The sequence below is a fragment of the Zootoca vivipara genome, chromosome 2 (genome assembly GCF_965207765.1).
Source record: "Zootoca vivipara chromosome 2, rZooViv2.hap1.1, whole genome shotgun sequence".
In the NCBI taxonomy this organism is placed as follows: domain Eukaryota; kingdom Metazoa; phylum Chordata; class Lepidosauria; order Squamata; family Lacertidae; genus Zootoca; species Zootoca vivipara.
In genome coordinates, this window is record NC_142584.1 from 31,286,728 (window position 1) to 31,304,894 (window position 18,167).

Consider the following 18,167-nt stretch of genomic DNA (forward strand, 5'->3'; position numbering starts at 1 on the left):
TGCCACAGTGTTCCATTGCACCGGAAGTGGTTTAGTCATGCTGGCCACATGACCCGGAAAGCTATCTGTGGACAAATGCCAGCCCCCTTGGCCTGAAAGCGAGATGAGCACTGCAACCCCATGGTTGCCTTTGACTGGACTTAACCACCCAGGGGTCCTTTACTTTTTTAAAATTAAACAGATAATATACTTGAGGACAAGATGCTGAATGAAATTGTGCTGGTGACGCAATGCAAAATGTTGAAATTGTTATTCAGTCTTCCTGAGAGAGAGCTAAGCGTATCTCATCAAAAATAGTCTGATTTATTTATTTATTTTTAAAAAATACATTTTTCTGTTTCTGGGAAATATCTGACCAGTATTTAGACCAATTTAAGAGGGCAGAGGGAAGAATTGCTTCAAAGTGTCGGGTTTCCATTCCATGTGGTCTCCCCTCTTCATGTCAGTTCTCTGAGGTGCCTATAGCCTACCTCCCCTTGCAAGAGCTTTCAAGAGTGGTCTTTTTAATGTTTGACTTGGACCTGGTTGTGCAATGACATCATAACCAGAGTGCTGAGCTCCCCCCTCCCTTGTAGTTTGAACTGTGATGTCACATAGCAAATTCAGACCCCATGAAATACTGTAAACTGACAGGAACTCAATAGGGGTTGCTGTTTTGGACCAAGAAAAGAACAAAGTAAAACCTTTAGCCACTGGAGCTAGCTGAGGGATCTGTTTGTAGGTAGAGCAGTTTCTATTAGCACCTACGGATTGCTAATTTTTGCCAGATGGTACTTAATGTTACAGGGTGCCACAACTGACTTTGTATCACAGCTGAATGGGTGAGTGTGGGAAATGAGTTTCACTGATAAAAATGCATCTGTTTGTAGAATTATAGGATCACAAAGGTAGGGACAAAAGGAACAGAAATAATCTAGCCAAGACTCCTGTACCGAGTGTGCTCTTTCCACATAGTTTTAACCCAGATTATCCCATATCTTCTGGGGGTTTTTTTGTGCTACAACACAAAATCCAAAAGTTGTGTCCACTGTTCCTGCAGGATTCACTATGCCAGTCTTGCCTCCTTGCAACCAGCTTCTTAGACTCCCCTGAGTGTGACTGAATGATGCAGTCTCACCCATTGAAGAGTGGTAACAGGTTTAACCATCTGCAAAGAACGCTACCTATTGCATCTCCACATGAGGAAGCCATTGTCTTTTAACTGAGATTACAACCATCAATGAATTGGTTGCATTAACTAAGTAAAGAAAAGTTTGAGCAACTAAAACCTTGCCCACAGTCAATTAGGCAAGACATTTAAGCATTTTGTTTACTTTTAGTGCACTCTGCAATATTGTTGTTGTTGTTGTTCAGTCGTTTAGTCGTGTCCGACTCTTCATGACCCCATGGACCATAGCACGCCAGGCACTCCTGTCTTGCACTGCCACCCGCAGTTTGGTCAAACTCATGTTCGTAGCTTCGAGAACAATATATTTGAGAACTCTGCAATATATTCAAATATAATCTAATCAAGTGCACACACTTTTTTCTTCTAAAATGTTATTTTCTTAGCCCTATGCAAATGTCTATGTTTAACCAGTCAATTAAAAACCATTTGTTTCAACTACTGTGGTTTTGTTTTTTTAAAATAAAAAAAACAGGTGGCAGCCCAACTTTTCCTAAGGGTTTTGTGCAACTACAAGCAGTGGCTGAGTCTCGGCCAAAAAAGAAAGTGTTATTATGAAGAAAGCTAGCTTGGTTCTTCTCGAGGACAACATTGTGTGTCCGATATGCCTCGAGGTGTTCAGAGACCCCGTCACCACAGCCTGCGGGCACAACTTCTGCATGGACTGTTTGCAGGATTACTGGGACCACCAAGCCCTGGTCGGGGATTGCCCCTACTGCCCTCAGTGTCGTGAGCCTTTCCGTTCGAGGCCTCAGCTGCGCAAGAACATAACCCTGGGAGAAATCGCCATAAGGTTCGCACGGGAAGAGGCCCAAGGGTCAAGGAAGATGGTAGGTCAGAGGGATGTTCTGTGTGACTTCTGCTGCCCCAGGAAGATGAAGGCTGTCAAGTCCTGCCTGCAATGCATGGCTGCCTTGTGCGAAAACCACATCCGTTCCCACTATGAAGACAAGGCCTTCAAGAACCATCAGCTGATAAAGCCTCTCAATGACCTGAAGGCTAATATGTGCTTGAAACATCACAGACTGCTGGAGCTGTTCTGCAGAATCGAAGGGAAATTCATCTGCCACATCTGTGTTCGGGAAGAGCACAAGAATCATGATGCCATCTCTCTGAAGGATGACAGGGCCAAGAAAGAAGTAAGTATCATGCCATCCTTTAAGGTCAGCAGTTAGTTCTCCTGGAATGCACACACACTTATCAAACCTTTATTAAGCATTTTACACATAAAACCATAAAGCAGTTGGCTACATAGACTGATTGTATATATATATGTAGAATCTGGGGTTTTCCCTGTTAACCTGCTCCTTGGAGGACTGCTACCAAAAACTCGGCTACCCCCGCCGTTACCCTTTGGTCATCATCAGATAGGCAGATTCCCACACTTTCACCTTGCCAATTACGTCACTAAGTTAATAATCCCAGCCCAACGTAGGGCTTTTATGTTGGCCCATCTGAATGTTTTTCCCTCGGCATTTGTCAGGGGAACTTATCAAAACATTCCTAGAAACAAGAGATTCTGCAGATGTTCTATGAATGTCCCGGACACTGTAGAGCAGTGGTCCTCAACCTTGGGCCTCCAGATGTTTTGAGACTACAATTCCCATCATCCCTGACCACTGGTCCTGCTAGCTAGGGATCATGGGAGTTGTAGGCCAAAAACATCTGGAGGCCCAAGGTTGAGGACCACTGCTGTAGAGCATATTCTCTTTCATTGTCCATTGTACAGTACGCTCCGTCAACGTGTGCTGTCCCCTCTTTTGGGTGGTCTGGAACCCCTGGAATGCAACTTACAGAAGAGTACAACCGGTGTGAGGACAGTACTATAGCCACCTCTCCTAAACGATTCCTATCAACGATTCCGATCATGGAGATCATGAGTGTGGCTTCCTTCACCCCTCTTGGTTGGCAACTGGGGGAGGGGAGGCAAATTCACTTCCCACTGGGTCAGATTGGGTGGGGTTTCAGTAGCACAGACCCTCTCCCATTTTACCCTATTTCTCTTGTTTCTGTTCTTCATCGCTGTTCTTTCAATTGGCAGGCACTAGAGATGGGATGGCCCAGAGACAAAAAAACAAAACAAAAACCTCAATTTGGAGGTAGAACTTGCTTTCCTCCCAAAGCCTTTTCTTTTGTTTCCCTCCCCCCAAGGGCAAAAATTGGAATATGGCATGTGAAAAGGTATAGAAGCTTGTTTAAACTGGGGTAAATCCTCAGTTTTTAGAACTCCAGGATAAATAGGACAAATAGAGAAGCAGAAATTGATAGTATTAGCTAAAAAACGGGAATGATAAAAGTGTACCGTATATAGTATCCATTTAGTCTAGTTCCCACCTATTTCTCTTTCTCTCTCTTGGTTTTTTTGGGGGGGGGTTGGAAAATGAGTGATTTATATCTGTGTGATACTGTTGAGGAGATATAATAATTTTCAGAATACATACTTTTTTTCTATAACAAGGATGGTTTATCCTGATTTTATTGTTTTTTGCCTATTCTTCACAAGTTGGAAAAATGAAAGAGATGATGTGCTTTAATGTTACTGACATGTTATGTGTTGCTTGCTATAATGTGCCCTATGAAATAGGGCGGGATATAACTTTTAAATATAAATAAATAATAAAATGATGAGCCCAAGTGTTTGTTATTTATAAACTGCTGTTTGAAGGAGAGTGTCAACAACAGAAGATAGATAGATAGATAGATAGATAGATAGATAGATAGATAGATAGATAGATAGATAGATAGATAGATAGATAGATAGATACTGTATAGATATATAGATGTATGCAGATCTGGTGTACTATACATTAGACATATTATCTATGAGGTTCAAATGCTGTCTGTATTATGGCTTGTACTTGTATGTACTTTTCTTTCACATCCTTTATTTCTTCTAAGAGGAGACACAGTCACGTTAGGAGTGATGTTTTTCAAGCAAGCTATTAGCCGAAGACGACTGAGCCCATCAACTTGCCATTGCAACAAAAGCAGTGAACCAGTTAATACTGGCACCAAGATTGTTGTGTCTTATTTTATTTTGAGATTGCTTGCCCTTGAGATTGTGCAATTTGGACAAAGTTGGTTAGAAGCTGAACAAAAGGGTTCCGCTGAGGATAGCACCCTATCCGGTTACACCCAGTTTCATGAAAATAAATAAATGAAAACTGAGATAAGAACCTCCCCACCTATTAAGATAATCAGGTGAGGCTTTTCTACATGCCCCACATGACTGAGCCCTATTCTAGGGCAGAGTGAGGTGATTAGCAGATACTGGGGGCTGTGGATCTTTCTCCTGAGCCTCCTAGCCATTCCCTTCTGCTGGAGGGCACAGCTCTGTGTGCCATGTAGAATTTGTCCCATACCCCTGCTGCCCTCAGGTGTGGGCGGCCATACTATCCCATCTGTACTATTGAAGTAAAATTCGACTGCCATCCAGTCAGCTTCTCTATTTACGGAATCTTATCCTTTGCCTCAGGCAGTCCTTAAACCAGCCCTGTTGTCCCAAAATCATTGGAGGTACAGTTTGCGATGGAAACTCCCTCGCCTTGGAGATTTCACTATTTCCCATACTTCAGGTGTTTTGTTCGATGGTTGCTTTTTTAAATTTTACCAGACAACTAGCAGGGGATTGTCAAGGCTTCTTGGCACCGCTTTATTAATGGTGTATTGTTCTGCTGTTCCATATTGTTAGGTTTTGTATGAAGTATTAATAGCAGAATTTTAAATCCTTCTTTTAAATTGTAAGCTGCCTTGAAGACATTTTGCATCAAAAAGCAGTTTGTGAATAAAAAATGGGCTTCCTGATTAATTCCAGTGGCTGTTCATCTAGTCCAGTCCTTTGTAGTGTGAGTCCAAACAGGATCTCTTCTATAAAACTGGAATACACATGCCACATATCTGGTTTTTTTCTTTTAATTGAGCACTGATTATTTATGCTCCACTTTTAAAAGAGGTGTATGTGAAGTCGTCATCCCCATCCTGCTGCTTCCATGCTCTAATTATTTCTTTCCCAGGTCGAACTCAAGAGAGTACAGGCCAACGTGGCAAACCAAGTTTTGATGTTGGCAGCAGACAGTCAGCAACACAGGGGCAGAATGAACTACCTTGCGGTGAGAAAAGCTTCTGAGGGAAGGGACCGAATCCATGGCACATCACACAGATCCAGGGGCACACACTGCCACTCAGTATTGTACCATTCCTCATGTGGGCGTGTATTTGCATGTTCTGAAGTCAAGCGGTTGACACTTCTTTAGATCTGGAGAGGTCAAGGTTTTGCCTTGCCATCTTGGAAGACCCCTAGCAAATGCTAACTTTCTCTGCTATTCCATGGAACATCCCAGGTCCTGTTTGGCTCCCATTCTGTTCTCCTGGCTGACTGAGAGCCATACTCTATACTGTATACCAGGCATGTCCAACAGGTAGATCGTGATCTACCGGTAGATCACTGGACGTCTGTGGTAGATCACCGGTAGATCAGTGGCTCTCCCCAAAGAAACTAAAAAACTTTGGCTTCCCTAAAAAAAAGCTCAACATCTTCGCCCTGCATCCCTAAAATGACCTGAACCACCCAAAACAGGGCTTTCCTTCCTAAAAAAAAGAGAGCTGAATGTCGCTTTCCTCTTCCCTAAAGAAGTTCAACAACTTTTACATGAACCCCCCAAAACAGGGCTTTCCTTCCCCCAAAAAAACTCAACAACTTTGACCTGAACCCCCCAAAAGGGGGTAGATCATTGCCAGTTTTTAACTCTGTGAGTAGATCGTAGTCTCTTGGAAGTTGGCCACCCCTGTGTATACTAATGACAAACTCATCATCTGAATTCTTAGGTAGCCAAAGTGGTAACATTCATGCGTAGGAATGACCTATCAGCAGGCTCAGGGCTTGCAGACGTACAAAACAACGTATTTTGGGGGACGCCTGCCTTAGATCACAAACTGCATCGTTTGAAGACCTAACAACATTGTTGCTTCAAGGAACCGCTGTGCAGTCAGTCCCACCAATGACATGTTGCTGCTTCTTTTCTTTTAAAAAAAAAACCTTTTCAGCTTTTATTGTGAAGGGCTATTTGATAAATAAAGCAGCTAAACAGCACTGGAAGGGACCACAATACAATACAATACAATACAATACAATACAATACAATACAATACAATACAATACAATACAATACAATACAATACAATACAATACAATACAGACATTCCAGCGCAAACAGGAATAGGGTTTCCTGTGGTTGGTGAGCTCTGCTTTCTTCTGACTACTTCTCCTCAAATTACACACGTAGGCCTTCCAGACTGAAAGCTGATTCCCTCTGTTTCCTCTCCCTCTTCACCACCACATTTCAGGTGGACAATCCTCTTCCCCCAAAAAAGAAAAGAAAGCACAACAAGCAAGTTAGCCTGCTTCATTGGTGCCTTATTTTCTTTTATCGAAAGCAGGACTCTCTTAACTTGAAAGGGTGCTCTCAGGAGGAAGACAAAGTTGGGAGCATGTAGCCAATTAGCAGTGTGTGCTCAGTACTTTTGCTAGAAACCAGCAGAACCACTTGCTCCTTATTTATGTATGGTTCCATAGCAGCTTTGCCACTTTAAAAATGTATGTCTGCGCCTGCCCTGGGAATTTCACAAAGGAGTATTAAATGAACACGTAAGAACATAAGGAGAGCCCTAGTGAATCAGGCCTAATCCAGCATTCAACAGTGGCCAAACAGACGCCTAGGGGGAGTCCACAAGCAGGACTTTAACACAATAGGACTCTTCCACATGCAATCCCCAGTCACTAGGATTCACAGGCATCACGGCAATACATAGCCACCATGACTAGCAGCCATCAATAGCCTTATCTTCCATGGATTTCTCTAATCCACTTTTAAAGCTGCCCAAGTCAATGCTACGTCGTGTGGTAGCAACTTTCATACTTTAAACAATGGTAGGTGAAAATGTGGTGTGCTTGGCATTGCCTTTCCCTTTCAGAAAGTAGTGAAGACGGCCCGAGATGAAGTGAATAGGGCCTTTGCCGAGGCGATGAAAGAGCTCAAGCGACTGCAGAACAAGGTGATGGACTTTATAGATGAAGAAGAAAGATCGGCCTTAGTTGGAATGGGGAATTCCATTCACCACAGTCAAGAGCAGCTGATTGATCTCCAGAAGCAGAATTGCTGGCTGACAGCTCTCATGGAAGACCCAAGTGACCATCAGTTTCTGCAGGTAGAGTCCACACTGTAATGGGAGCACAGTTAAGACCAGGGAATCATAGAACTGTAGAGTTGGGACCCCGAGGGCCGTCTAGTCCAGCCCCTGTAATGCAGGAATCTCATCTAAAGCATCAGTGACAGATGGCCATTCAGCCTTCAGTGAAGGAGAGTCTACCACCTCCCAAGGGAGTTTGACAGCTCTTACTGTCAGAAAGTTCTTCCTGATGTTTAGTGGACTTGAAACCATTGGTTTGAGTCCTACCTTCTGGAGCAGGATAAAAAAAGCTTGCTCTGTCTTCCACGTGACAGCCTTTTAGATATTTGAGGATAGCTTTCATATCTCCTCTCAGTCGTCCCATTTCCAAGCTAAACATACCCAGCTCCCTCATCTGTTCCTCATAAGGTTTGATTTCCAGACCCTTGATCATCTTGGTTGCTCTCCTCTGCTCGTATTCTAGCTTGTCAATATCCTTTTTAAATTGTGGTGCCCAGAATTTGACGCAGTATCCCAGGTGTGGTCTGACCGAGGCAGAATAGAATAGGCAATCTTCCCCAACCATGTGTCCACCAGGTATTTTAGACTACAACTCCCATAAGCCCCAGACAACATGCTGAGCAATCTGATTCTTCTCAGGCATCTCTTCACCCTTTCTGACCTCCTTTGTCCTTTGAATGGCCAGTGCTTCCTACTGTTGCTACCGCCCCACCCATTATTAGCATGAAAGAAAGAGGGCGAATCGATTAAGGATTGTACTGTGCTGGAGATGAAATTCCTCTACCACACATTCCTCTTTACTCTGCTGGGAAGTGTGCCAGGACCAAGTGCAAGAGAGGAAGCAAAGGGCATTTATTTTCACAAGGCTAGACCTGGTGCTCTAGCTTCCATCACCTGCTTATTATTTGATTGTACTTGTTATGTGTTTACAAAATCTCATTCTCCCCTGATGCCATCAGCAGGTCATGTAGCCCCAGTGGACTGGGCAGCAGCTACCCATCTGAGGCAAGAGACTCCCAACTTCTTATACACTGCCGCTCATAAATGTTTTCACAGGATCACCTGCCTTGATTCTAAAATCTCCAGTGCGGAGCAGCAAAAAAACCTCCTATTTTTGCTAAAAACTCTTTGCCCAAAGAGTGCGACTTTATTTTTCATTTGATCAAGTGTTTCTCGAAGCCGCTAGAGAAATGCAAATAATAAAACAAACTGAACACCATGTTATATGAACAAATGACCTCTGCACCATTTAAGCCACACTGCAAAGACACAAATGGAATGTAGAGGGGGGAATGGGCCTGTTTGCATAGAGGTGGCATTTAGCCTATAAGGCTGTATTTGGCCCATAGCAAAAGAGCAATAAAGCATTCAGTGATATTCCAGTAGCATTATTACAGTCATACCTCAGTTTAAGTACGCTTCGGTTTGAGTACTTTCAGTTTAAGTACTCCGCGCACCTATCTGGAACAGATTAATCCACTTTCCATTGCTTCCAATGGGAAAGTTCGCGTCAGGTTAAGTACGCTTCAGGTTAAGTATGGACTTCCAGACCCAATTACACTCATACTTCGGGTTAAGTACCCTTCAGGTTGAGTACTCCGTGGACCCATCTGGAACGGATTAATCCACTTTCCATTACTTTCAATGGGAAAGTTCGCTTCAGGTTAAGTACAGACTTCCGGAACCAATTGTGTACTTAAACTGAGGTACCACTGTATATCCTTGTCATCCGCGAGTGTTTGTATGATCCTTTGAACTGAAGGCAAAGATCTTGGCACGACACCTCCCTTCCCATTTTATCCTCTCAACAACCCTGCGAGGTAGGTTAGGTCTTGAGGGACAGTGACTTGGCCCAAAGTCACTCAGTGAGCTTCATGACTGAGTGGAGCTTTGAGAACTAGTCTCTTAGGTCTTGGTCCAACACTCTAACCATGAAGCCACACTACGGTAGCTCTTATAACATTTCTAACTTTCCTTTCTTCTGTTGTGAAACTTTTAAGGCATAATCAGTTTGGTCTCCCATGCATGCACTGCTCAGACTTGCCGCTGCTTCGTTCGAACATAGTTGCTGTACCATGTGCCTTCAGGCCATCATGCCCTGATAGTTATCACCAATTATCCGTGTTCCCTTGGATAATTAAAAAGGGGGAAGGTTGTTAACGGGTTTGGGTTTCTTTTTAAAGAACATTTTCTCAAATATCTCTGGTATTTTCACCACGAAATGCAAAAACCTGATACTGTACTTTCAAAGCATTAAATAGCAGTCTCCTGACATGCCTTCCTGTGGTGATTGCCCCTTCTGGGCTGAGGGGGAAAGTGGTAGATTCTCTTTCACTGGAGGCACTTAAAACAGATTTGTATTTTGCACTGTACATTTCTGAGATACCTTCCAACTCTATGATTGCATAGCCATCCTGAGAAATTTTGGCGCCTGAGGTAAACCATAAAATGGCACACACACCCTGCCAGGGAAGAAAGGGTGAGTGAAGATCTACGTCAGGAACAAGAGGGGTGAATGAAGATCTACATTAGGATCTGCTGTCCCTGTGGATCTCCTGCCGCCTGAGGCGGTCTCTTCATCTTGCCTCATGAATGGGCCGGCCCTGGATTCTATACACGTAGTCAGAAAGCCTGCAGGCAAACCAAGATGGTTCCATTTCTGTGATGAGGACATCGAAATTCTCTCTTCCAAAAATGTTTCAGTGAGTTTCAATCTCTTGCTGAAATCTATTTGTTCCCACAGGACTTCCCAAAAATAAGAGTAATGTCGGGTTGCACAGAAGCTTTGATTGGACTGAAGTGTGAGGAGCCCACCAGTTTCGTAGCACTTAAACAGACACTGAGTGACTTGAAATCCCAGGTATCCATGTTCGGACTCTGCTTCATCAACAAAGTCCTTCAAAAAGGTGAGCTGGCTCCTCGTAGATACTATAGCTAGAAAGACGCATTCATAGGTTCAAATAACTTCTGTTACAACACATGGTGCTGTAGATTTTTTTTACTTTGCAATCTTTTTGTTTCATTTAAGCAAGAACATATGCTTCATTGGCATGCAATAATAAAGAAAGACAATACAATTGAATGAAAATTAAAATTAATCATATGCTCACACACAAAATACAAATTTGGGTCATTTCATTCACAATCCTTGGAAAAAGCTGGATCTCTGTACACCAGGCATCCCCAAACTACGGCCCTCCAGATGTTTTTGCCTACAACTCCCATGATCCCTAGCTAGCGGGACCAGTGGTCAGGGATTATGGGAATTGTAGTCCAAAACATCTGGAGGGCCGAAGTTTGGAGATGCCTGGTGTACACATTAACGTACACATTAACAATCTGGTGTATGCATAGCCTCTCGGTCCCTTTGTTTCACATTAAGACTCAGAAACCCTTCGAAATGACACAGCCACATATTGCTCCTTTAACATACCTACAAATCAAATGAGTTTGTGTTGTGGTGTGACCAGGAGAGGGCTTGGGTCATGATGGATAGCTTTCTGAAAATGTTGATCCAATGTGCTGAAATGATGCAAAAAGCAAATTCTGAACTAGGGATTGCAATGAAAGGGATTGAAATCTCCTCCTCTCCGTGTAGATCCCGATGTATATAGTTGTAAAATAAACTATTTAGCTTAAAACGCCCTTAAAAATAGATAATTATAGACCTTTAAAAATAAACAAATTACATTTTTCTGTTAAATCTAACAAAGCTAAGAAGCTTATTTACCCGGATAGAACCAAACACAAATTAAATAGTGTCTTCTGCATGTGATGTGGCCAAAATTAGGATTAGACAATTTCAGGAAGATAAGGCTTTAAGTGGCTATTAGTCACTGAGGGCAAGTTACCAGCAGCAAGAGAGAGCTGTTTCGCTCATGTCATGCTTGTGGGATTTCCATTATCATCTGGTTAGTCACTGTAGAAACAGAGTGCTAGAATAGATAGCTTAGCAAGGCTCTTCTTCTGACACATCATGGGGTATTTTTTTGGGGGGTTGGGGGTGGGACCAACCAGGCTTTGGACTATTTAAGAGTGTCTAAGTTGAACACTGGGTGAGCAGAACCCAGTGTTCTGGTTACCTTTTAATGGACAAGATGTGGTGGCTGAAGAATGAGGAGAGAGACCCCAAAGAGGACTCATTTTCTTTTGCTGTGGTGCAACACCTTCAGTTCTCATAAGCCCATGGTGATCTCCTGGTCTTCCACATGGCAGACGTGGGGGAATTATTAGTTCTGCTTTTGGGGGGTATAGTTTGCGGCCAGATGCAGCTCATTGGGGGGGGGGCGCAGCCATTCAGCTAGCTTCACAGCAGGTGGGCCACTGTTGCCAACTTAGAGGGAGAGGAGTAAGGTGGCTGGGAGTGGGGCTGGCATAGTGCGAACAATGATCCACCTGCCAGGAAGTTAGCACAGAGGCTCTGCCCCACCCAGCAAGCCGCTTCTCCTTGATGCCCTGCGAGTTTTGCAACAAAACACCACACTAACTTCGAATGTAGGAAGCTCTTATAAGACTCTTATCCCTTTGGCCTGGATCAAGTTACCCAGGTCTTTAATTTCCCAGCCAATTATACTTGTGTCTAGGATGATTCCCGTAAATGCTGCTGGATTAATAAGGATCAGCAACTTCTGGTTGGAACAATATTTTGCTTTGCTAAAGTAGATTAAAAAGGTTGTGTTTCTGGAAGGACGAAAACAGGGAACTTTGCAAGATAATGCAGATCAAATAAGTCTCTTACACAAGGGTTAAAAACAAGCTCAAAAATATGTGTGGTCCACACCCCTGAGAGCAAAATCTCAAATTTCTGTTTACGTGGCACCTTGCATAGGCTGTGCGCAAACACACAAAAAATAACTCCAGGAACCTTTAATCTTTCAGGGATCACAATGGTGCCTTATGAAGTGATACCAGCTCCCACGGATCGGAAGAGTCTCAGAAAGTGTAGGTGTTGCAATTCCATTTGTCTTCTCTTTGTTTTTCCTCTGGAGTGCTTTAAAATTTAGTCTGTGCACACAGTACCATTTCGTCTGGTGCCAATGTACTCCTATCACTCCTATGTGAAGCAGAGTCCTCGTGACGTCTGCCACAACCCATCTGTATCCTGAGGTTTCTTGAGAAATACTGTTGCTTGAGTTGCTTTCCCTCAAGCCAGCTTCCATCACATTTGAGAAAACAAGCCGTGATTAAGCTCAGGGGTGTACATCTGGGACAGCCACTGCCAGGACTCCCCCCCCCCCGGTCAGAACTCACCAGAACTCAGTTCCTTCCAGCACCTCTCAGGTGGGAACCATTGCCATTCTAAGAGAACGATGGAGGTGTTCATCATGAGTTCAGTCAACTGGCCTAACTTGTTCATTCTGACTGACCTGGTACTAGCAGCAGTAGCTTAAACTGGATTTTGCACTTCCCATATTTGTAAGGTAAATATAATAGCCACATTAGCAATGTAAGGCAGAGGCCAAAAGTCTTCTTATTTATTCAGTTCATTTAGTTATAAACCACCTATCATTTCGCAAAGCGGTATTCAAGGTCAAAACCATACCATACAACAAGACAGAGGTAAAAGTCGGTGAACAAATAAAACACCACATTGTGGCTGGAGTCACACACCTGAACAGGAGGACCCTCCTTTGTGGAGATTCGTCACTGGCACCATCCTGGCTCTTGGATTTGTGAAACACTTCCAGTTGGGGAACTTAAAAAAATAATAATAATTCAGGCACTTCACTTCAAGAACTGAATTGTTTTTCAAAGCAATTGTAGAAGATATCCAAAGAGCACTATTTCACAGGGTTGCTGCAAGATTTTCTGTTTCATGTCTTTAACAGCCAAAGCATAACAGGTTTGACTTTTCCTATCACTTCATCTCTATTCTGGGAAGTTGCAGAAGTCTTGGATTTCTTGTCCTTCCAGAGGAAGGAAACTTGGAGTAAGTGGTTGTTTACGGGTGTGTCCACAGATGCTGACTCACTGTTTGTTTTATCATGATCTTCCACATCTTATCCGGTGCCCCAGTCTATAACCCTGACATTTATTGATGTTCAGTATTCTAGAAGGAATAAATTACCGGTAGCAGAATACGGCAAGGTTAAAAGACACTCTGGAAACAGTAAATACCGGTGCCAATTCTTGAAGTGACCAGCTTTCTCCATTAACTAACATCACCCCTTCTTTCTTGCTACTTAATGCTAGGGCTGCATTTCCTCAACTCAACTAACACAACACAAACTCTCCCGCAAACACTCTCACATGGTAATATTCCATGTTAGCCATACTTACAGCAGACCCGTAGCAAAAGCCCATTAATGGCAGGGCTCATCTGCTTGTCTCATGCCTGCTTCCCATATGCAGGCACAAACACAGAATTGGGGGTGGGGGTGGGAGAGAGGAGGAGATGCCCTCCACCTTCACTCACACACAGAGAGACACAGGTATCATTGCCTGGGCATCCTTTACCAAATACTGACCATGTGTTGTATGCTGTGGTCACTTAGATTCCAGGAAAAGTCTGGAGGAGAGTTTGAGGGGTCAGTTTGGTTCCCAAACTGTCTCAGAGGAGACAGTCTCAGAGGAGACCCCTACCTGCCCTAAGTGACCTCCCATCCTGTTTCTGTCTCTGGTCATCTGCACTAGGACTGACCAAATCTGGAAACAAGACGAGAGATTCTTAGAATTCAGCACTTTTCGTAAAATCGTAGAATTGTAGAGTTGCAAGGGACCCTGAGGATCATTTAGTAGTCCAACCCCCCAGTGATGCTAAGTTCTCTAAGCATTTCATATAAGAGACTATCTCAGTTAGGCTATTATTATTATTATTATTATTATTACTACTACTACTACTACTACTACTACTACTACTCCCATATGGCAGATGGGAGGCTGAAATCCTCCATACAAATTCCCACTTCTTACATAAAATATTAGAACACTGCTTTGAGGAGCCATGTGGAAAGTGCTGGGCCCAGAATCTCCTGGCACCGTCTCTGAAAAAGCCCAGTCCTAGCTGAAGAGGAAAGGTCAATATCAGCACCAATCTGTTAAGACCTGCATTAAACCAAATACGTACCAGTCTGTGCTTGCTAGCTGGACGCTGGCCAGTAAAAATAATCACCCACCATAAACTTTTGTGAGTTTGGTTGCCCTAGTTAGCAAGGGGAGCAGAACCGCCGTTATCATCCTGATATCAACTGAGAGCTAGCAAGAAAGCAACAGCATCAGGTGACTGCCGCAAGCAGGTGAAAGGCACAGTGTCCTTTATTGAGGCTGGAGGTGCTTGTGGCTTCCGGCCACTGAGTATGAATAGCAAACCTCAGCCTTTTGTAATCTTCATTGAACCCTAGTAATGTTGCAGGCAGTATATGGGAGTCCAGCCATAGGGGGGCCCTAGTGTCTTCCTGTTGGTATGCTAACAGTGCACCCAAGCTTGGTGCCAAACTTTGTGGGGCCTTGATTCAGCCCTGACAATGGGCCCACCCACCCAACACCTACCACAACCAGGGCAGGATCCAGATCTGGTTGTGGCAACGGTGCCTGCCATATGCTTTCTCTGCTGCCGCTGCCACATTGGTGATGCCACTTGTCACCCTCTGCCGGGGGGCCTCAGGACATGTTTTAGTGGTGGATGAGTGGTGGCACTTTTGAACAGGAACTGAGCTTGTCTCCCATCCATGACGGTCACCGCCATCTTAAGCTACCCAAACTGCAATGTCCCAGCCCAAAGTTCTACCCCTAGACGTATCCAGACCACAGATCTATGAAATCAATACATTTCATATATCTTCTATGGGCAGAATATTGCAGTTTGGGTAACTTAATGCAGTAATATATAGTGGTGCAAATGGCAATGTGCCTGGGTTGAACCAGCGTGGGTCCTTCCAAGCCTCTGGGACCCTCAGCCAGGGTTCAACTTGGCCGGCCACTCTGGTGCTGAACCCACCCAACCCAACAGCTTCCAAGGCCCAGGACATTTTGTGGTCTGAGGTAAAGGACAAGATGGCTCCCACACCCATCCAAACCCTCACTGCCTGAAAGGGATGTCCCACTCTGGCTAATGCTAAGGCCTGCTCTGACTGAAGGTGAAGCTCTAGCCACGGCTTGTGCTTTGCCAGGGGGGACCCTAGCATACTATCCTGATTCCAGCATAGCAGTACATACTATGAGGGAAGAAACTGCACAGCCAAATTTCTCCCTCTCGTAAAGAGGAGCACTATCCCAGGTGAAATCTGACAGTTCTACCAACCCCGTAAGAATTATTTAGTCTTTTTTTTTAATCCTGGGGATTCAAGAAGCAGCAACTTTAAACTTTCCCCTAAGCAAATTTCAAACGAAAGAATTCCTGAAGGCTGCCAGCAAACACTGTTTGTTCTTCCACACAAAATAGCTGTGGGAGGGCTGGCTGCCAAGCAGTTCTCAGACCATGTTCAAGGTCTTGTTACTAACATATAAAGCCCTGAACAACTTGGAATCAGGTTATCTGAAAGACCTATAAGAACAATTAGATCATTTGAGGGAATTTTACTCTCAAAACAACGCCCTATAGAATACCACAGAATGGTTACCCGGAAACAGGCATTTTCCACCATTGTCCCTACACGCTCAGGAATGTCCTCCTTTCTACCAAATGTGAAGGACCATCCATTAGTTGTGTCAGATGTCATTTCGTGACATTAACGTTTTGTCCAGGTTATTCCTGACCTATTAGACTGGAGCCAGTGTGTGTAGTGGTTAAGAGCGGTGGACTCGTAATCTGGGGAACCGGGTTCGCGTCTCCGCTCCTCCACATGCAGCTGCTGGGTGACCTTGGGCTAGTCACACTTCTTTGAAGTCTCTCAGCCCCACTCACCTCACAGAGTGTTTGTTGTGGGGGAGGAAGGGAAAGGAGAATGTTAGCCGCTTTGAGACTCCTTCGGGTAGTGATAAAGCGGGATATCAAATCCAAACTCCTCCTCCTCCTCCTCCTCCTCCTCCTCCTCCTCCTCCTCCTCTTCTTTTAAATACTGTTTTACTGATATTTATGTTTTATCTCTGTTTTTATGATACGGTACTGTTTTATTGTTTTTATGATGTATTTTTGTAAACGGCTTAAGAGTTTCAAAATATTAAGTGGTTCAGAAACGCTTTAAATTTCTTACCATTTGGAGCAAAGCTCTACTGCAGGCATCCCCAAACTTTGGCCCTCCAGATGTTTTGGACTACAATTCCCATCATCCCTGACCACTGGTCCTGTTAGCTAGGAATCATGGGAGTTGCAGGCCAAACATCAGGAGGGCCGCAGTTTGGGGATGCCTGCTCTACTGCTACTACGCTGAGCTCCTTGGAGAAAGACTGATAGCATATGATAACATAACATAAACAAAATTTTCTAGATTGTTTTGTAGGGTGGTTGATGGGTGGGACTGCATGTGGGAGAATTCTTGGAGGTCCTTGCCTTGGGCATGAGGCTGGAGTAAGTTTATATTCCAATCACCTCTAGCCTCAGTGACTCTATGATTTTGGAAGTTGTTCAGTCGTGGTCTGCCCACCCTTGTCCACCTTCCTGGAGTGGCATCTTTTGACATTTCACCCCTTGTTTTGCCTCCCACGAAACAGATTACTGTCTGCTGAATTTTGATGCTAGCACTGCCAACGAAGAACTCTTCCTGTTTAAGGAGACCCACTCGGTGCTGAATATGGGAATCTTGTTGGAGAACTACTCAAAACCCAGCCAAGGATTCAACCACTGGCCACAGCTTTTGTGCACCCGCAGCCTCTGTGAGGGCTGCCATTACTGGGAGGCGGAGATTTCAAACGCATGGCTGTGTTTGGGAGTCACCTACAGTTACAAGCATAGAACTGAGAAAGCTTGCATGTTGTACCTGCTTGGCAGGAACAGCAATTCATGGTGCTTGGAGTGGGACTCACTGAAGTACTCTGTCTGGCACAACAATATTCAGACCGTGGTGCACGGCAGCTACTATAAGACAATTGGAGTCTTACTAAACTATGCTGCTGGCTCCCTGACTTTCTATGGCATCACCAACACCATGAACCTTATCTACCGTTTCCTCACCATATTCACCGAACCTCTTTACCCAGCTGCTATGGTAAGCAGTGGGGCCTCTATTACTTTGAAACAGCACCCAGACTAGAGAGGCCACCGAAAATATCCCTCTTTAAAGGCCAAGGAGGGCTTTGCTATAGCTGATAAAATAAACTTCTATCTCATTACCGCTAAGGTGGGATTCGTTTTTCTTTTTTCAGTCACGTGGCTATAAACATAAAGCAAATGTTACAGGTAGGTAGCCGTGTTGGTCTGAGTCGAAGCAAAATTTTAAAAATTCCTTCAGTAGCACCTTAAAGACCAACTAAGTTTTTATTTTGGTATGAGATTTCGTGTGCATGCACACTTCTTCAGATACACTTGAAACAGAAGTAACCAGACCCTTATGTATATACAGAGGGTAGTGGGGGTGGGTGGGAATGGGTGATGGGCTGATAGGAGTGGTAGACCTGTTGATGGCTGTTAATGACTGATGATGACTGCAATTGGTCCTGCGGGGGGGGGGAGCAAGGGCTGAGGCGCTAAAGAAAGCTTGATCATGCATAATGAGATAAGAATCCTATGTCTTTGGAGCTACCTGGGATGAACTACCCTCTGTATATACATAAGGGTCTGGTTACTTCTGTTTCAAGTGTATCTGAAGAAGTGTGCATGCACACAAAAGCTCATACCAAAATAAAAACTTAGTTGGTCTTTAAGGTGCTACTGAAGGAATTTTTTTATAAAGCAAATGATACACCAAAATGTGTTTTTCAGTAAGAGAAAAGGATTGCCGCA

General features: G+C 44.0%; 1 protein-coding gene across 2 annotated transcripts; it reads left to right on the plus strand.

Annotated features, from left to right (window-relative positions):
* Positions 1-12: 12 nt before the first annotated feature.
* Positions 13-17,621, plus strand: LOC118079814 (E3 ubiquitin/ISG15 ligase TRIM25-like). 2 transcript variants are annotated; one of them, XM_060271851.2, is made up of 6 exons: positions 151-2,304; positions 5,179-5,274; positions 7,136-7,369; positions 10,095-10,257; positions 12,230-12,292; positions 16,940-17,621. In XM_060271851.2, the coding sequence occupies exons 1-6, from the start codon at positions 1,720-1,722 to the stop codon at positions 17,476-17,478; spliced, it is 1,680 nt and encodes a 559-aa protein (XP_060127834.1). In that variant the 5' UTR covers positions 151-1,719; the 3' UTR covers positions 17,479-17,621. The 2 variants fall into 2 exon arrangements, with proteins under 2 accessions (XP_088517660.1, XP_060127834.1); XM_088661534.1 differs by lacking the exon at positions 12,230-12,292 and having other exon boundaries at positions 13-2,304.
* The last annotated feature ends 546 nt before the right edge of the window (positions 17,622-18,167 follow it).